Genomic DNA, 17484 nt, shown 5'->3' with positions numbered 1-17484 from the left:
AAGCCCCAGTTGGTGCCTTTTGAGGAGCTGGAATGGGAGAGGACAGATCTTTATAGGGCCCTGCATGTGACTTCCATTTAAATAGTCACAGAGGGTCAGAGCTTCTTAATGTGTGCTTTTTTTCTCTGAGTAAGTCTAGTGCTTACTCAGCCGGGGCCATGGGTTGGATTCGGGGCACCTGCAATCTTCCTGTGGCCCCTTCTGTGAGCCAGGTTTCTGTGGTACAAAAGCATTGTATTGTGTGTATCTAACTGCTGAGCAGAAGCATGAGTATGTGCTTCGTAAAGGTTGTGCTCTGTGTAGAGTGGAAGTAAATAGTCAGCAAACAAAACCTGGAACCAGCCACAAGCAGCCCACCCCCAGGTTTCATCAAGGTAAGGAGGACATGTCCTTCTGAAGGACTAGCCTTCAGTCTGACCTCTTACCTGAGGAGGGCTTGCGTGTTCTTGCTGCATTGTGGGGCTGAGGAATTACAGAACACTCGGATTGCTTGCCCTTAGTATTTTCTTATAGTATGGAGGTTATTTGTCCTCCAGGAAACTTGGTTTTGTTTTTGGTTGCCTCTCTTCACAATATAAAGTTCAAGATGATGGACTAGATTGCAAATGAAAATAAAAGATAATTGCCTCAAGCCAAGGATGTAGAAGTTCAAAATCTCTCTGGAATCTGAGCTTTGGTGTGTATATAGGGGTAGGAGTCGGGGTGGGGATGTTAGGGAGGGGTAGAGGCCACAAGTTTAGACTTAAGGTACCATGGCTACTTCATCTTATCTGCAGCAGTATCTGAATTAGCTGGAGAAATAATCTTGATTTTCATAGAACTTATTCAAAGGGTGAGAAAAGCAACAATCATTTTGTTAGGAAAAATCAAAGTTTTCATTTGACTTTAATTAAATGTAATGTTGGTTATAAATACTGATCTTAACTAATTCACATGCTTAATTTTCTGTTTTCTCTGATAAGGAATCTGGAAGGGTGGTGTTGTAGAAACTTTGTGTGATTATTTTTGAAAATGGAGAAGTAGAATTTTAATATCTCAAATGTATTAGTGTACTAAGGACAGTAGTATTGCTTTTTTCATTATTGTTTATTATTTTGAATTACAATTCTTAATACACCGTTATACAATAATTTATAATATCTCTGATTATATATAAGGTATGTTGATATCAAATTCACATTTGGTATTACTTTTGAACATATTCTAATTTGGCTACAATGGAATTTTTAAATGTTCAAGGAATTGTCCATAAATCTATAGAAATAAATAATAAAAACCAGAATTTCAAAATAACTTAGGATGCCCAAAACAGGGGTAGAAAGCAAAGAACTGTGTGCCACCATTGCTTGACTATCATAATCCATAAATGAATAAGGAAATGGAGTAGTCTTGTTAAAAATCAAATGTAAATTAAAAAATGGAATTTTAAAGCAGCTAGTAAAAGTGAATTGGTATAGCATTTTTAAAATCTGAGATGCTGGTGATGGGTAGATAAATCAAGAGTTTACTGCCAGGAAATAATATGGTACCAATGAACTATCATGCAATGCTTTTCAAGACTTACAGTGTTTAATGCTAATTCTTAAACTTCCAGATTCTTACATACAAAATAAGACTTGTTTTAGTTTCTTTTTTGCATACATAATACCAACTCGTAGCACAATCCTTTTGAAGGCATCATGAACATGAATTGTCAAGATTAGATTTTCCTTCACACCTAGGAAATGAACATCATCCAGTGTACCTGGCTGACAGGGTTTACGCTGCTTGCTGCATGAGAAACCATCCTCATTTCAGAAGCTTTGAAATGGGAAGGAAGAAATACGTGTAGGCATTGATGAAGCAAGTATTTGTATATATAGTTTTGCCTCATCTCTGTGATGCCCAGTGGAGGGGTGTAGATGGGGGGTCTTGTTCAGTAGTGTCTCTGGTTCTCTTGGTGGCCCCTCCCTTTGTGAGCAGCTCATAGTCTGGTTCTGAAGAGTACCTTTTGGAGTGCAAGCTGGTTTGTACTGCCTCTGACACCATCCGTATCTTTACTAGGTTTCTGAACCTTTGGATGGACACCCCTTTCCCCTGACTGGACTCTGTCCTTTTTAGTTTTCTTGAAAAATACTTACCAAGAAATTAATTGAGATTGGGAACGCTGACTTTGCCGCCTATTTACCTGGTCAGCTCTGGCTCCAGACAGCGGGACAGTGGACAAAAAAGGTTGGATCAGGAATCAGGATTCCTATTCTGGTCATCTGTTATTTTCCTGTGAGACTGAGCTGTTGGGTGCTTGCTGCTTGGAAGTTCAGCATTTTGCTTTCTTAATGCCACATAGCCTAAAGGTAGGTGATTGTCCTAATTACAGAATAATTTCTCTGGACTGATTCAAGGATCTTCAAGAAGTAGAATTCTGCTTGTTCAGATATAAACCCTGGCAAGGATTATTTTTTTCCCCTAAAACATTTATTAAAGGGGGACGTGTTTTGTAATTCATCTATCCAGAGGGATGCCTTTTAAAAGTTTACATGAGGAAACTGGGCTAGGAAGTTCTGATTGTCATTAAAAAGAGATGATTATGTGTAAAGAGCTTGTCATGCGGTAGGAAGCCAGAATATGAGATATCCCTTCTTTCCATCTGATTTTAAAGGCCTTCTGATCTTCCTGGAGGAAGCACACCACTAAATCCTGGATCCCTTTAATTCTTAGCTTGTTTGCAAAGCAGATTGTCCTGTTTCGTGTTCGATAACTGAATTTGTTCCAGCTTATGTCACTAAATTCTTTCTACCTCCCTAATCACATGATTTTAATTTTAAAAATGCCAGACTACTTTAAAATGCAGTTATAGTTAGCAATGAACAGAAGTCTCTTTCCCCCTCCCATTGCAGGTGGTTTGATTTTAGGAAGTTGTAGTGTAAAAATCAAAACACAAACTAAGATGATACATAGTTTCCTAAAATTGGTAACTATTTTAAAATATAGTAGTATACATAGGAAGAAATTGGTGTAAAAGTAGTTACCTAGGTACATTCCAAGCTTAGAAATTGGCAATGGTATTTTTTCTTCTTTTTTTGTGGTACTCAGGATAGTACCTGGTACTTAAAAACCAAAACACAAACTAATGTATTTCATCTTTGTATTTAGTAATCATGCCTTTACTTTTCTACATACAAATATTAAAAATCAAAGTTCCTCTCAGTCCTCACCCTACGTTCTGCCTACTTTGCTGTTGTCTGTTTGTCACATTTGCTCCCCATTGTAAAATATTAGGGAGACATAATCTTTAAAAACAAAACAACACTAAACAAACAACAACAAAAAACTAGAATCTGAGAAAAACATCCAGAGAAAGTGCAGTGACCTCATTGGCAAACGTTTCCCACTGGTTAGATTATTTAGATTCTATAATGAGAATATTACAATAAAACTTGGTCAAAACTTTCCACTTCTATGTAGGTTCATGAGAGGAAACATCCTAATGGTTATCTTCATACATCCACTGAAGTTTTTAGATGTGTTGATTTTTAACATACATCATTAACTTTTCAATTTGCTGCAATTTGATTTGGGACCCTTTTGAGTACTTGTTAAGATCTGGCCTTTGTCCAAGGCACTGTGATAGAAATGCGATTAGTGGATTCAGCCTTACAGTAGTCAGACCAGCCTCTGGGGTCAGTGCTGGAGAGTGTGCCACGGATCTTTCTGCTGCATGGTGGTTAGGCAAGAGGCGGATTTCGGTCCTTAGATGCTACTGAGGATTGGGGAAGAGTTGGGGAAGTTGAGGAGGTACTGAGAAGAGCCCACTAATGCTGACAGTTAAGGTGTGCCTAAGACATCGCCTTTGGTAAGTGCTGCCTATTCTGACTATGGATGTTGGGGTCCCGGCAGTTGATTTTGGGGCTTCTAAACGACTTATTTGGAATTGTAAGTGAATTCAGACCCTGCAACTTCTTCAACTCCATTTCTGCCCCTTGGCTTGCTCCTCTGCAGCTGTGCAGGAGTCTCTGCTGACCCTTGAACTTGCCAAACATGGTCCTGCCTTTGTGTTTCTTCTGGAGGTATCTTGCAAGACTCTCTTAGTTTCTTCAGTTTTATAGTCAATTGGAACATTCTCCATGCATTGAATGAAATAGCAGCTCCCACCCAGGCTCCCCACTTCCTTCCCCAGCTGCATTTATCTTTAAGGCATTTACCCCAATCACTGTCTGAAGGTAAGCAAGGCTTTTGCTTGTCTATTGATGCTTTAATGTTTTAACTGTGATTCAGGTACAGTTGTCCTATAATGGTGGGGGGACTGGTTCCAGGACCTGCCATGGATACCCAAATCTGAGGGTGGTTAAGTTCCTGATATAAAATGGTGTAATATTTGCATATAATCTGTGCATAACTTCCCCTGTACTTTAAATCATCTCTACTTATAATGCCTAATACAGTGTAAATGCTAAGTTGTTATACTGCACTGTTTAGGAAATGAGAGGGAAAAAAAAGTCTGTACATGTTCAGAGAAGATGCAGGTTTTTTCTTCCAGAGTATTTTCAGTCCCTGGTTGATGGAACCTGTGGGTACTAAACCTGTAGATGGGAATGAGCCAGCTGTATTCAACAAATACTCATAGAAAGGTTAAAGGGAGGACCGCCTTCTGGTTGATTTATTGTCCCTTTTTATTAGAAGGTACAACTTCAGAAGGGCGGGGCTGCATTCCTAGCTCTTAGAAGTGTGCCCAGCATATAATATTTGTGCAGATTTGGTGTGTACATTTAATTGTGCAGTCAAACTAACACATTTAATCATATGACCTTAAGAAGTAGATACATTTCTATATGCAGAAGTCATGTCTGAAGTATAACCTATTTATTGTAAATAAGAGAAAGGCCACCCAGCTGTGTTAAGAGCTGGCACTTTGTAGCTGTCCAGCATGCACTCTAGTCCCAGCTTTACCACTGACTAGCACTGTGACCTTGGTGAAGTTTCTTAACTACTCTGTTTCCTTCTTGGTAAAATGTGAATGATGGTACCTGTCATAGGGACAATGAGGTTGAGTTAATGTGAAGTGCTTAGAATAGTGTATGAAGCACAGTAAATATTCTAAAAATGTTTCTACATAGCATCACAAAAATATTTATGGAGGTTTTTTAAAACCCAGTCACAAAGGTAATAAAAGAGTGGAAAAGTGCCCTGTTATTCCCACAGCTCTAGGACAGAATGGGCCTTTTGATCCCTCCAGATAAGGTGGAATATTTTAAAGAATGAAAGCTAGAAGGGACAGGGATAGGATTGTATTTCCTAATGGAATGATCTGGTGCTTGCCCTTTAGCTAGGATATTAATTCTTCCTCTGAATTTGCACTTAAGGGAAGGGTGGGGGGGATGTAGCTCAGTAATAGCGTGCTTGCCTAGCCTGCTCAAGGTCCCAGGTTCCATCCCCAATAATGCACACACACACATGCCCTACAAAAATTTTAAGCAAATCCAAGAAATCTTTTTAATCTCAGATACAGATTAGTTAAATCAGTTGGCTTAGGGGGGAAACTCAATATTAGGATTTGCTGTCAGGCTGTTGTGGTAGAAACCTTGGGCAGTGTGCAGAGTGCAAGTGTGTAGGGGATGCTTCAGCCAGAAAGGGACATTACAGAGCACACCTGAAGTCCTGAGCACTCCAAGGAGTGCAGCAGAGCCTGTTCAGGATGGCAAGGACATTATAAGAATTGCAAGTGGGTAGAATTCACCATAGAGATGGTTAAGATCAGATGATGTATAACCAGAAAGTTATTTGTACCCTAGGAGATATGAATTAGGAGAGAAAGGGGGGGGGCAACAGAAGAGCAGCACTCTTCTAGCATCCTCTGGGTGGACTAGTATGCCATTTGGGACCCCAACCAGAAAGGGGGCTATTTGATCAAAATAAATGTGCATTTACAAGTGTATATTTGAATGTGTATAATGTTTAATTTAGGGATAGGATACTAATATTTAGTATGTTAATTTTTAGTTGTTTATCCTTAAAGGTTTATATTTCCAAGAAAGTTACATTAAAAAGAAAGATTCTAAGTTGAGACTTCTAGCAGGGATTGAGAATACATTTTAAAAATGCACAACAAAAAGTTCAACTTGAATTAGAACTTGGCCACTTCTTTGGCACTTCTTGCAGAGTAGAAAGCCATCCTGACTAACTTTAGGTGCAGCGTTTACCTGCGCCAGACAAGAAGTAGGGCAGATTCCTATAGGTATGCTATTTAACAAACTGTTTGCAATAATAAAATTGTGGCCATTATCCACGTGAGGATTGCCTACCTGTGGAGGATCCATTGCAGATATTTTATGCTGAAGTTCTTAGATTCCTTAGCTGGCCAGTGCTGGACGCTTTCTGTTAGCCTCTTCGTACTTCTGCTGCCCAGCTTCTGATGCCTGATGAGTTGTACTAAGACATCTTCAGCCCAACACAAATATGGACAGAAGAGAATAACCAATAACATCTTAAGAATATTTCAGGAGAGTTAGTCAAACTGCAAATGATTCATACTCCCTTTCTTACCAGTGGAATTGGGATTCACTGATTCCTCTCTGCACAAAGAGGCTTCCGTGCAAGTAATGACTATATAAACATTTCCGCATCATTTTTTTTCCTTTTAGTTATCAAGCTAGACATTGGGTAAATTTGCAAATTATGCATTTCAAATCATTGTAGTATTTTTTTTTAAAGTTGACTTGATCATATTGCACCAACAATGTTCTCATTTGAGAGCTCAGAAGAGTACAACTTAGTCTATAGGAAAAGGAAAAAAAAAATTGAAAATCTGCATCATTGAAATCACACTCCCAGGGAAGTATGCACCTCTAGGAGGCTGAAAAGTCCAATCCAAATATTTATTGGAAGTCGGAGCCTCAGAGACAAACACAGCCTGTCTTGCTCAGTTGGTGAGTTTGTTTCTTCACCACTGCCTAGCACACTGGTGCCCTCTTCTGGAAAACTGAATGCAGCACTGAGTGGAAGGAGAAAATGAGAGGTTTAAAAAATGTGGAGTGGGAGGGGCCAAGACCTCCAGGTGAGACTCAAAGGAGGTTCTTCAGTGGCAAAGGCTGAATTTTGACCATGGTGCTAAATAGGGAAGTAGCAACTCTTATAAGCAGCTTTCAACCATAAGTACGTAGCAATCTCTTCTAGGGGATATAGAAGGCTAAACGTGAGTTTGTGTGAAGCAATTGACCTTGTAAATAAAGTAGTAATTCCTGCTGAATGCCGACTAGCATTTGTGTGGTGGTTTATAATTACTAAAACGCTGGCAGGTGTATTATTTCGCGTGATGATCAAAATAACCAAGCACAGTCTTGATGGTGTGAGGAGTAGAAGTGATGGAAATTCATGCTGGCAGCTGGCACTTATTGTTTTCTCCTTGCTAGACACTGCACTCAGCATTTACGTGGATCTTTTCATTTAATCTCCTCGACAGCACCTCGTGAAGTTGGGATTGTTATTTCCAATTTATACCTGAAGAAAAGTGAGGCTCATGGGATAATGAGCTTATCCAAGGTCCCACACTGGGGACCAGTGGAGCCAGCATTTGAACTTTGACAGTCTAACCAGAGCTCTTTAGAAGATACTTCTGTTTAGCATCTTCTTAATTGGTGTCACTTACTGGCAAACCAGGCATTCACATGCAGAATTTCCCCAGCCAGTGGAGGCCCACCCCATCCTTTGGTGAAGTGAATTGTGAAGAATGAAGATGGCGCTAGACACATTTTTGTATTGGCACATGTCAAGGTTCCTTAGTCATGTCCAATGCTATAGCTAGGTACTCTGTCTCCCAGCGTGGACTGAATCCTTGCCTCTGCTGAGTTCCTGCAGGTGTGATGGTTGCCTGCCAGTCGGCTCTGCTTGGATAACCTGTGCACCCCTTGCCCTCAGCCTATCTTTGAAACAGACTAACGGTTGTTTTTCCTTCTGTCTCCTGTTTCTCTTTGTGGGCACACTCTAGCCCCCCTCTTCTTAAGTGTTTATCCTCTTGGTTTTTGGTTCACACTCTCCTGAGGTTCTAAGTCAGAGATTGCCTTCTACCCTCTCTGAACACAGCTCTACACCTCAATTGTGTGTGTGTGTGTGTGTTTGAATCTTCTAATTATTCTGCGAAGCAGGCTTTTCCTTTATATTTGCTTCAACTTTCATTTCAGAGTCTTTTGTTTTGGCCACACTATTTCAGTGTCCTTTCCCAGCTGGTTTTTTAACCATCACCTCTGTCTCCCTGCGTTTTTCCCTCCATGCTCCAAGCAGAAATGTTAAAACCCAGCCTGAACATTATTACCTTTCCCTCTCCTGAGACCTCTAGCGGTTATCTATGGGTTAGAGGAGTGACTCAGAATCTTGACATCATGCCAGAGTCATCTTGGGCCTTAGGAAGCCAGGGTCTTCCCCAGTTGGCAGACTGAGACCCTGTAGTGTGGCCCTGGCACATGTCTCTTCTGAAAGCTTCACATAGCTACATATGTATTTGGGTACCTGATGCATATCTTGAAGTTAACATGTCGAAGTTGAACTGCTTGTCCTCCAAACCTGTGCAGACTTCGGTCTTTTCCATCTTGGTTGATGGCAGCTTTGCCCTTCAGGTTGCTTAGCCTGCAACATTAACTTCTGTTCTTGCACACCTCACAACAGGACTAGTTAGCAAATCATCTTATCAACCCTACCTGGAGCCACATCCACTGCTACTGCCTAGTCACCTCTTCCCTGGAGAATTGCAGTGCCTTCCAAATGGTTTCGGCCCATTGTCTACAGTCTATTCAAGGCAACAAAAGGATCACACTTAAAAATATGAATTAAATCTTCAATATCTGCTCAGATGCCTTCGATATTAGCCACTTTACTCAGAATAAAAACCAAAGTCCTCATAGTGGTACCAGGGCCTTGAACCACCAAGTGGCTCCCAAGGGTGGCCATATCTGGGCTTAGCAGTGAATTCACAGGGTGTCTGTACTTTCAAGGGAAATAGATCTGCTAAAGTCCACTGAAGTAGTATTGAGGACTAGTCAAGGCACAGTCAGGCATAACTTAACCACAGGGATGTGTTATGAGAAACATCTTGTTGGGGATTGTGTGGTGTGAACATCAGTGTGTACTTACACAAACCAAGACGGCAGAGCCTGCTGCACACCCAGCTATGTGATGCAGCTTGTCGTTGACATTGTGTAGCACATGACTGAGGTTGTTTCAGCATTAGATTGTGTCTTGTTTATTTTGGTCACATATTTTTATGAAGTTGAATTTTCACTAGTTGCCATGCTATAAAATTAAGTGGTGAAAAAATGAATGTCAGTCTCCTGTCTGAGCCAAGGTGTGAGAAGTTGTGTGGTCACCAATAGACTCACACATGTATTGATAAGTAATTGTGGTTATTTAATATAGAAAAATATATTCTTTCAATTTATATGCATCTTTTGTTCAAATGGCTATTAAGTCCAAATAACTTAGTAAATGTATAGTATTAATCTATGAAGTAGTATATACATCTGTATGACTGTAAATCTGTAATCTATAAATACTTCTAATTCTGTTAATAGTGGAACTCTTGGGTATTTGCCTGGAGAGTCATGAAAAAGCACTAGACTGGCTCTGTGGACTGACAAGATGTGGAAACCTTCACCCTACACATACTCTTCCCCAAACCCTTTCTGAACACTCTCCTGTTCCTGGGCCCAGGCACACTGGCTTGGCTTGTTTGCACCCAGCCTGCGTGCTGAGCCTTTGAACCTTGTCTCGGTGGTTCTCTCTGCCTGGAGTGCTTTTGACTTCTCATGGCTAGCTGCCTCTTTCTGAAACATTGTCTTTTCAATGAGGATATGTATTAAAAAGTATCCAGCCCTATCCCTAAACTGGACTCCTGATCCCTCTTGGTTCTGTTTTCCTTTCATAGCAAATATTACCTTCTAACGTATTTATTACTTATTGTTTTTTTTTTAGCTTCCCTGCTATAAAACATTTTTATTCTGTTTTGTTGAAGTACCACAAGCACCTAAAACATTGCCTTCATGTCATAGGTAATTTAGTAAACGTTTGTTCAGTCAGTAAAGACAGGCCACCCAGAAGCTGACTAGCAGCAGAATGACCAGTAGGGGGCATGTGAAGACTTGGGTTCTGCAGCCCAGTCCCACTCTCCATGGCGAGTTTCTGGCCTCAGTTCCCCTATCTATAAAATGGAGCATGCTGCTGACTTGTATGACTGTGAAGTGCACCCTAGGGACCATCTTATCTGGCGGCTGGTGCACAGGACGTGCTGAAGCTGTGCTAGAGCCTTTAGGTGAGTGGCACCCTAAAGGTGCCATGGTGGTTTTGACTAGTTCCTCATTTACATTTCTTTCAGGGTTAAGTTATGTACCATCTCTGCAGGGTCTGGGAAGTGAAAGCCATAGATGCTAATGGTCAACAGGATTCCCCTTCTACAGGGTTCTGTGTATGTGTATCTCACTTACGTGGAATTCTCCTTGACTGACTTCATTCCAGCCGACAGGATGATGGCTTCAGGCTGGCTTTCTTGTCTGTTGGCTCTGGGGCTCTGTGTCCCTGTCTCCGACCTGAAGAACAGCAAAGCAGTCACACTGCTCCCTTGTCTTGTCGTTGTACTTACAGCTGAAGTCATTTCTACACATCATTTGGGATTCTCCTGACCTGCCCTTTGCCCTTGCCTGCTTGTGTATAAAATTGAAGGTGACTATTGTTTTCTATGTACAATTCTCAGGGTGCACTTTATAAATGCAGGCTAGAGATAGCTTTGATATATGAACCTAGTTTTTTCTGTTGCAGTTTTATTACCACAATTATATAAAAAAAATTAAAGAATAAAAAAAAGTTCAAAGAAGGAACTAAGACATACCTTTTGTGATCAACTACTATCAGTTTATCCAGAATGTTCTAGGGTTACTCATAATTAGAAAGTTGGTGCCATGTGTCATTGATAGCAATGCTTTAGAGGAGGATGGAGGAAGTAGGGCTCAGAATGCTCTGCTCTTGCATTCTTATAACAGGTAGGTGAATAACTTCACCCTGTTCTGTGGTATAGATGCAAACTGGAATCCAAGGCAGGTGAGGGAGATGGAGTGTTTAAAAGGCAGTACTATAATAAAGGTGCTGGCTGCAGTGTGGGTCTTTAAGCTGTTGACCTCTGGGCTCTGGACGGTCAGTGAGGGTTTGCACAGTTTGCTGTGGTGGTGGGGTGTTGAGAGCAGCAGAGGGAATAGCATGGGGAAAACTCATGTGAACAGCTTGTGATTCTCTGGCCCAAGCCTGAGTGGAATGGCGGAGGATGAATATAAGAGAAATTGGGGTCTGCTTTAATAGGACCTTATAATGTGCCGCAGAGTACGAAGTTTTATATTGAGCAGGAGTTTGGTGAAGTTGGTATATCATCACATTTATGGTGGCAGTAGGCAGCCTGGGAGAAGTGAAAATGCCAAGAAAAGAGAGGTTTCCTTTTATATGCAAGAGGACGTTAGAGAAGGATCGGTAGATTATAGGCACCAGTACCGTGGAAAAAGAGTAGAGGTACAAAATGTTTTGCAGAAGCAAGTCAGAACAAACACTGAAGGAATCGGTGAAACAGGATACCCGTCTACAGGGAACACCTTCATTGACATTCTTTACATTTAGAACAAATATTTCAGGAGATAAGGTTGCCAGATTAAAATATAGGATGCTCAGTTAAACTTGAATTTCAGATAAACGGTGAATAACTTTTTAGCATAAATGTATTTCATGCAGTATTTGTTGTTGAGCACTCTTTTTTGCTTCTCTGAAATTCAAATAACTGGGTATTTATCTAGAAACTGTGGTAATCTGATATGATAAAGAGGTCTTTAAGGAGGAAGCCTCATGATCAGACTCCCAATCTGACCCCCATTTGATGATGGAGTGTTTGGATGAGCGTCACCACTTTTACTTGGAAGTATGAAGTCCAGGCTCCACTAGAGCATTTCCTAGAACACAAGGAGAATTTGGGGGAAAATTCTTTCTTTGCTTAGTGATGATAGGGATGACACTTTATGAGAATTTATTTGATAAATACAAAAAATAGGGGAAATAAAATTGAACTATAGTAAAGAAGGGGGCATCTAAACTAAAAGCATCTAATAATACTCAGCAGACTAGAGGGACAGTGTCTTGTGTATTCACAGGAACAGAAGGGGGTGTTGTCCCCTCCGAGAGGGGTCATCCAGTCTGCTTTATCAAGTGTGCACAGGGCTGAGCTGCATTGTTTTTCATTCCCTTGATAGACACTGGCTCTTGTGTTCTAGATTCTGTTTTTTATTGAGGCTGTAAAAACATTACAGAAACCCCAACAGTAAACACTCTGCTGAGAATGTGAGGTCATAGTAACATGACCTCACAGGGAGCCGGGGCCTTGGAAGGCTGGGTAGATACGGACCCTGGAGTCCTGGGACCCGAGTTCTGGGAAGTGGCCTAGGAGAGGAAGTATGGCCTCGACGCACCCTAGGGGCTGTTATGGCTATTCGGTGGTTTCTGTGTTGCTGCTGGTGAGTTTGTAGGCTCCCACACTGCCAGGTGTTGGTTTGAGAGGAGCATTTTCTGTTTTGTTCTAATAGCATCATGAGTTGTGAAATAGGAGAGAATGAAATCATCTAGGGATGGAATCATTTGCCCTCACTTTGTTCTTTATCTTCTCCTTCTTGCTGAAGATTTTCTAAAGATCCAGAGATATTTCATGCACATGGATTTTAAAAATCACATCCTCTGGTGCATGTGAGAAAAAGTGAAATTAACTGCGCTGGGCAAGCTAGTAGAAGGAAGAGGCAAATATATAGGATGAGATAGATGAGAAATAGGCATGGATTTGAGGAGTAAATTCTTCATATATGCTAATTAGGATCAACTTCTTGTGTTTGGACAAAATCAGTCCATTACTATATATCTGGTGTGATTATGTTGCTTTTATGGAGTGGCTGAATGTATGCCATGAACTTGCCCTAAGAAATGAGCAATAAGTGGCAGTTTCACTGTGAAGAAAGTTCCTTCTTTGACATTTGTTTTTTACTACAAGAGAGCCATTATAGAGAGAAAAGGATTAAGTGGAAACAACTTCTGGGTTAGATATATATTTAATCTTAAAAACAAGGGACTTGATTATAACTGATATAATTCTTGGTGTAAACAGGAGGAAAAGGGCAATTTGTGATGATGTCCTTTACATGAAACTTCTCCTGTAAGTCTACTTGTTACAGATATGCTGTATGTAATTAAATATTTAGTTTTTCACAAAACTGGCTGATTTTTAAACTTTACACGGGTAGATTCTGGATGAAAACAATTTACATGCTTTCTCATGAAGACTTCAGCACAATTAGGCACTTCATTGTAATTGAAGTATTTTCTGTTGGAAAATTAAAGTGACTTAATGTTTAAGGGGGTTACAATATGTCTTGATTGGTCTGGGTCAGTTCTTGTATGCTAGTTGTTTTGGAATTGACTATGGTTTAGTATTTGATGTAGATTTTAAAAAGTATTATTAGTATTTGCAGTAAAATAAGATAGCATGGGTTGGGTAGACCTCCATTTTGTACTCTGAGCTTCTTCTGTGATCTCAGTGGTGAATATATGAGTTGACAAGTGTATTGAACAGAACTTTCACATAGTTATATCTAACTGAAAGGCAATCTGGGATATCCTGCTCCTCTTTTCCCCAAATCACAGCCCCTTGCAAGGGCAGCTGGCAGGTTCTCACTGATGAAGTGCAAGGTGTACTTGGAGAGACATTGTTGGGGACAGTCAGCCCCTTCAAATTGGTGTGGTTGGGAGTATTTATGGGCTCTGCCCAACTGGTGTGCAGTAGCCTTGCTCTGTTCAGTGACAGCAAATCTACCAGACCACCCTGTTGGAAGAGCAGTGGAAAATGGGAAATTGTAAATTGAGTAGAATATGTGACAAGATAGAGATTGACCTGCTCTACTTAAAAATGTTTTCTTGCTGTAGTGATTTTCATCCTTGCATGCTGTGAGTTTAAAACCTATGAAGTTCAAATTTAAAAAAAAAAAATGTGTCAAAACTCTAATACTATAGTGATTTTTTTAAAGTATAAAATTCAGTGTTTTTAATATATACTGAATTATTTAATGTCACCCTTAGGCCATGGTAAGGGTATTTTCTCACCCTGAAAAGAAACCATACCCAGTACTGTTTAATAAAAAAATTTTTAACCTTGTAACAATTATGATGATGTAATGACTTTTATCAACATCGCTCACCCCCTTCAGAGTGCCCTAGTTCACAGTAAAAGGTATTTGCAGAGTGGGGCAGGTTAAAGACAGTGGGATAGAGCAAGGGCTTGCAGGCTACTGTGCATAGGCCCAGTTCACACCAGCTGGGAATGGCTTTATGTCTCTAAAGGTTGTGTGAGATGGGGACCTGAGATAGCCTGCATGTCTTAAATATTTGCTATCTGGTTTGTTGTGGAAACTTTGGACTCCCTGATTTAGAGTCTGTGGTAATTTGTGCTGCAAGGCCATTTAATCAGCATTTTATGAACATGACTGTGATCAGGTGAAAATGAACATTTGGAAATGGACTCTGTGCTCATTGGTTTAGAGTCCATGAGGTAACCCTCTTCAGAAAGCCCAAGCTGTGGTTTGTGACTCCAGTCAGAGGTTCTCAAAATGTGGCCTGTGGAGCTGGCTTCTTTCAGGAGTTGTGTGAGGATGAAAACAAAACTTACGTCGACTGCTACCACAGTGTTTTCCTTTTCACTGTGTTGTTGCTGTACTGTGTGACAGCAGTGGTGGGCATCAAAATAGAAATCAAGGCGGTGGCACCAGACTGTTCTAGTTGTTGTCATATTCTTCATTGCCAGGCTCTCAAAGTAAAAAGGCCAGTTCATTTTAAAATGTCCTTGGTGGAGCCACCTCAAATGAATTTTATTACATTTTGAAATCTGAACTTACGTTGTTTTAATTTTACCTATGAGCAAATGGGAACAAACCATGTGTGCTCCTGACCCTTGTCTTCAGGAGAAGCACTCTTGTCATTTGAGTTGGGGCTGTAAACTTCTGCTTGTCCTCAGGGAATGTCATTTTGCCTTGCAACAATGGCAAACTGTTGGTTACAAGCCTATCATTTAAGGAAAATAACTGACAATATTATTTGGAGCCAATGATTAAATTTAAGCTTTTGATCAAAACTTTAAATTCTGGAAAACGTATATTCTCTGATCAAAACTTTGAGAGCTTCCCAAAACTTAGAAGACTTTTCTGAAGATTTTAATGTAAGAGGGTAAAAAGTACACTGATAGATTTCTAGATTGCAGCAAACTTTCAAGAAACTTCCGTTTGTGTTATTTTGATGTCAAATATAAAAGAATATTAAACTACTTACTAGTTTGCCTAAATATCTCTGAGGTTAGACTTTCTTAATATACATTAATCAAAATAATATGTTAACAAATTGAACATAGAAATGACTCTGGGAATTCAATTTTCCTCTAATAAGCCAACCATTAAATTTATAAAAAATGAAGACCACTAACGTTTGTCTCATTAAGTTTTGTTTTTTTTTTTGGGAAAATAGCTATATAAAATGAAATATATATTACATGAAGTGCATTTATTTACTTTAAAGGAATTAATATTTTTTGCTCTCATTATCAATATGCTACATCTCAGTAGACATGATCAACATAAGCAGAAGCTTGGTTGGAGTCTTTGAAAAATGTGTTTTTGTGATACTGGAGATTGAACTCAGAGCCTCATGTACATGCTAGTCAAATGTTCTACCTCCAAACTATAACCTGCAGCCCCAATTCTTAAAAAATGTAAAGGTCCTGAGACAAAATTTAAGTTTTAAAAACCTCTCATCTAGAGTTTAGGCAATCACTTCTTAGTCTTTTGAAATAGAACAGTGGAAAATGTTTATATGAATATTTAAACAAAATAACCATTTTTAAAATAGTTTTTATTTGGTTGGTTTTTCAATATTTTAATTTAACAGATATTTCTCCTTTTTTTGGCCAATAAGAAAAATTCTTTTCCTTTTTTTTTTTAAATCAAATTTTATAGCAATGCTGGGTTGAAATCAACACGACTAGTGGCTAATTCTGAAATGGGGAGCACAGAAATCCTGGAAAAGGAGTCTGCGGAAAGTCTCAGTAACGGTACCAGCAGCAACTTGGAAGCAGCCAAACGACTAGCCAAACGCCTTTATCAACTAGACAGATTCAAAAGGTCGGATGTCGCAAAACACCTCGGCAAGAAGTACGTTCTGGCCCAAGGCTGGTGTCTTAGTTGATCGTGTGTGTGTGTGTGTGTGTGTGTGTGTGTATTTTAATAGTTTGCATTTCACTAACCAATTCTATTCTGTTTTCTTATAGCAATGAATTTAGCAAACTAGTTGCAGAAGAATATTTGAAGTTTTTTGATTTTACAGGAATGACCCTAGATCAGTCTCTCAGGTACGCTTAAACATAACTTCTATTCTTGCCTCAAAAATAAATTCTTAGAAAGTCGTGTGGTTATTTATTTTTTTAACACTCTAACTTTGGGAACTTAGATTCTATTATAGAAACTAAATGAAACAGATTAAGAAAAATGTTTATGTGAGATAATGCAAGAACTGATATTCTGCATCTAGTTATAAGCCCAAGTCCAAATGATATGGTAAAGAATGGTAAAGCAAATCTGGGGAGGAGGGGAGATTCTTGTTGAATCTTTAAAAATTGCAGTTAATTGCACATGACAAAATTTACCATCTTAACCATTTTTAAGCATACGGTCCATGGTAGTAAATGTATAACGTCCTGTGACTGTATGTCTTTATGACTCTTTACATCTTGTAAAGCTGAAACTCCACACCTATTAAACGATAACTGCATTTCTCTATTCCCCCATCCCTAGAAACCACTGTTCTACTTCCTGTCTCTGATTTCAGCTACTGATTTTATCATATAAGTGGAATCTTCAGGGTTTACCTTTTTGTAACTGTTTGATTTTACTTGGCATAATGGCCTCAAGGTTTCTCTGTTGTAACATTCCTTGTGAAGGTTGAGTAAGAATCCATTATATCCACTTATTCATCAAATAGAAACGTGGGTTGTTTTCTACATTTTATCTATTGTGAATGATGTTGCTGCGAACATAGGTATGCAGATATCTCTTTGAGAACCTGCTTGCAATTATTTTATATTCAACTATTTTGAATAGGGAATTTGATTTTTGAATGATCAGTTTAAATAAAGAAAGTTTACAGATTGTAGAATTACAGAATTTTTTCCCTAAGCATTTATTTGCTTATAATATTCAGATAGTCTTTTAAGAGGATATTTTGGAATAAGCTCTTAAATAGAAACGTAAACATCATTGGCAGAAAGTACTTGTAAAATTGTATTTAACAATATTTACTTTTTCTGACCTTTTCAACTGAAGGTGTCAATGAACACAATGATTCTCACTTAACATCACATTGTACTGCAGGTTTTTATGAGATAGTGAAGGTTAAAACTCACCAAGATTTAAT

The 17484-nt window shown here is 39.3% G+C and overlaps 1 protein-coding gene across 13 annotated transcripts in view; it reads left to right on the top strand.

Moving 5' to 3' along the window:
* Positions 1–17484, top strand: part of Psd3 (pleckstrin and Sec7 domain containing 3) — a 564781-nt gene that overhangs the window by 319328 nt on the left and 227969 nt on the right. For 11 of the 13 annotated variants that reach the window (XM_058580396.1, XM_058580395.1, XM_046447763.2 and 8 more), the window contains 2 exons: positions 16032–16226; positions 16343–16423. In XM_058580396.1, coding sequence (XP_058436379.1) covers positions 16032–16226; positions 16343–16423 — 276 coding nt within the window. Of the gene's footprint in view, positions 1–10455; positions 10681–11759; positions 12504–16031; positions 16227–16342; positions 16424–17484 lie in introns of those variants that run through there. The other 2 variants (XM_058580403.1, XM_058580400.1) reach the window with 2 other exon arrangements.

This window comes from Marmota monax, unplaced genomic scaffold (genome assembly GCF_021218885.2).
Source record: "Marmota monax isolate L192 unplaced genomic scaffold, Marmota_monax_Labrador192_F-V1.1 WCK01_AAM20220418_F8-fsc00040, whole genome shotgun sequence".
Lineage (NCBI taxonomy): Eukaryota > Metazoa > Chordata > Mammalia > Rodentia > Sciuridae > Marmota > Marmota monax.
The sequence above is the reverse complement of the archived record's forward strand: the minus strand, read 5'-3'. Positions and strand labels throughout refer to the sequence as shown.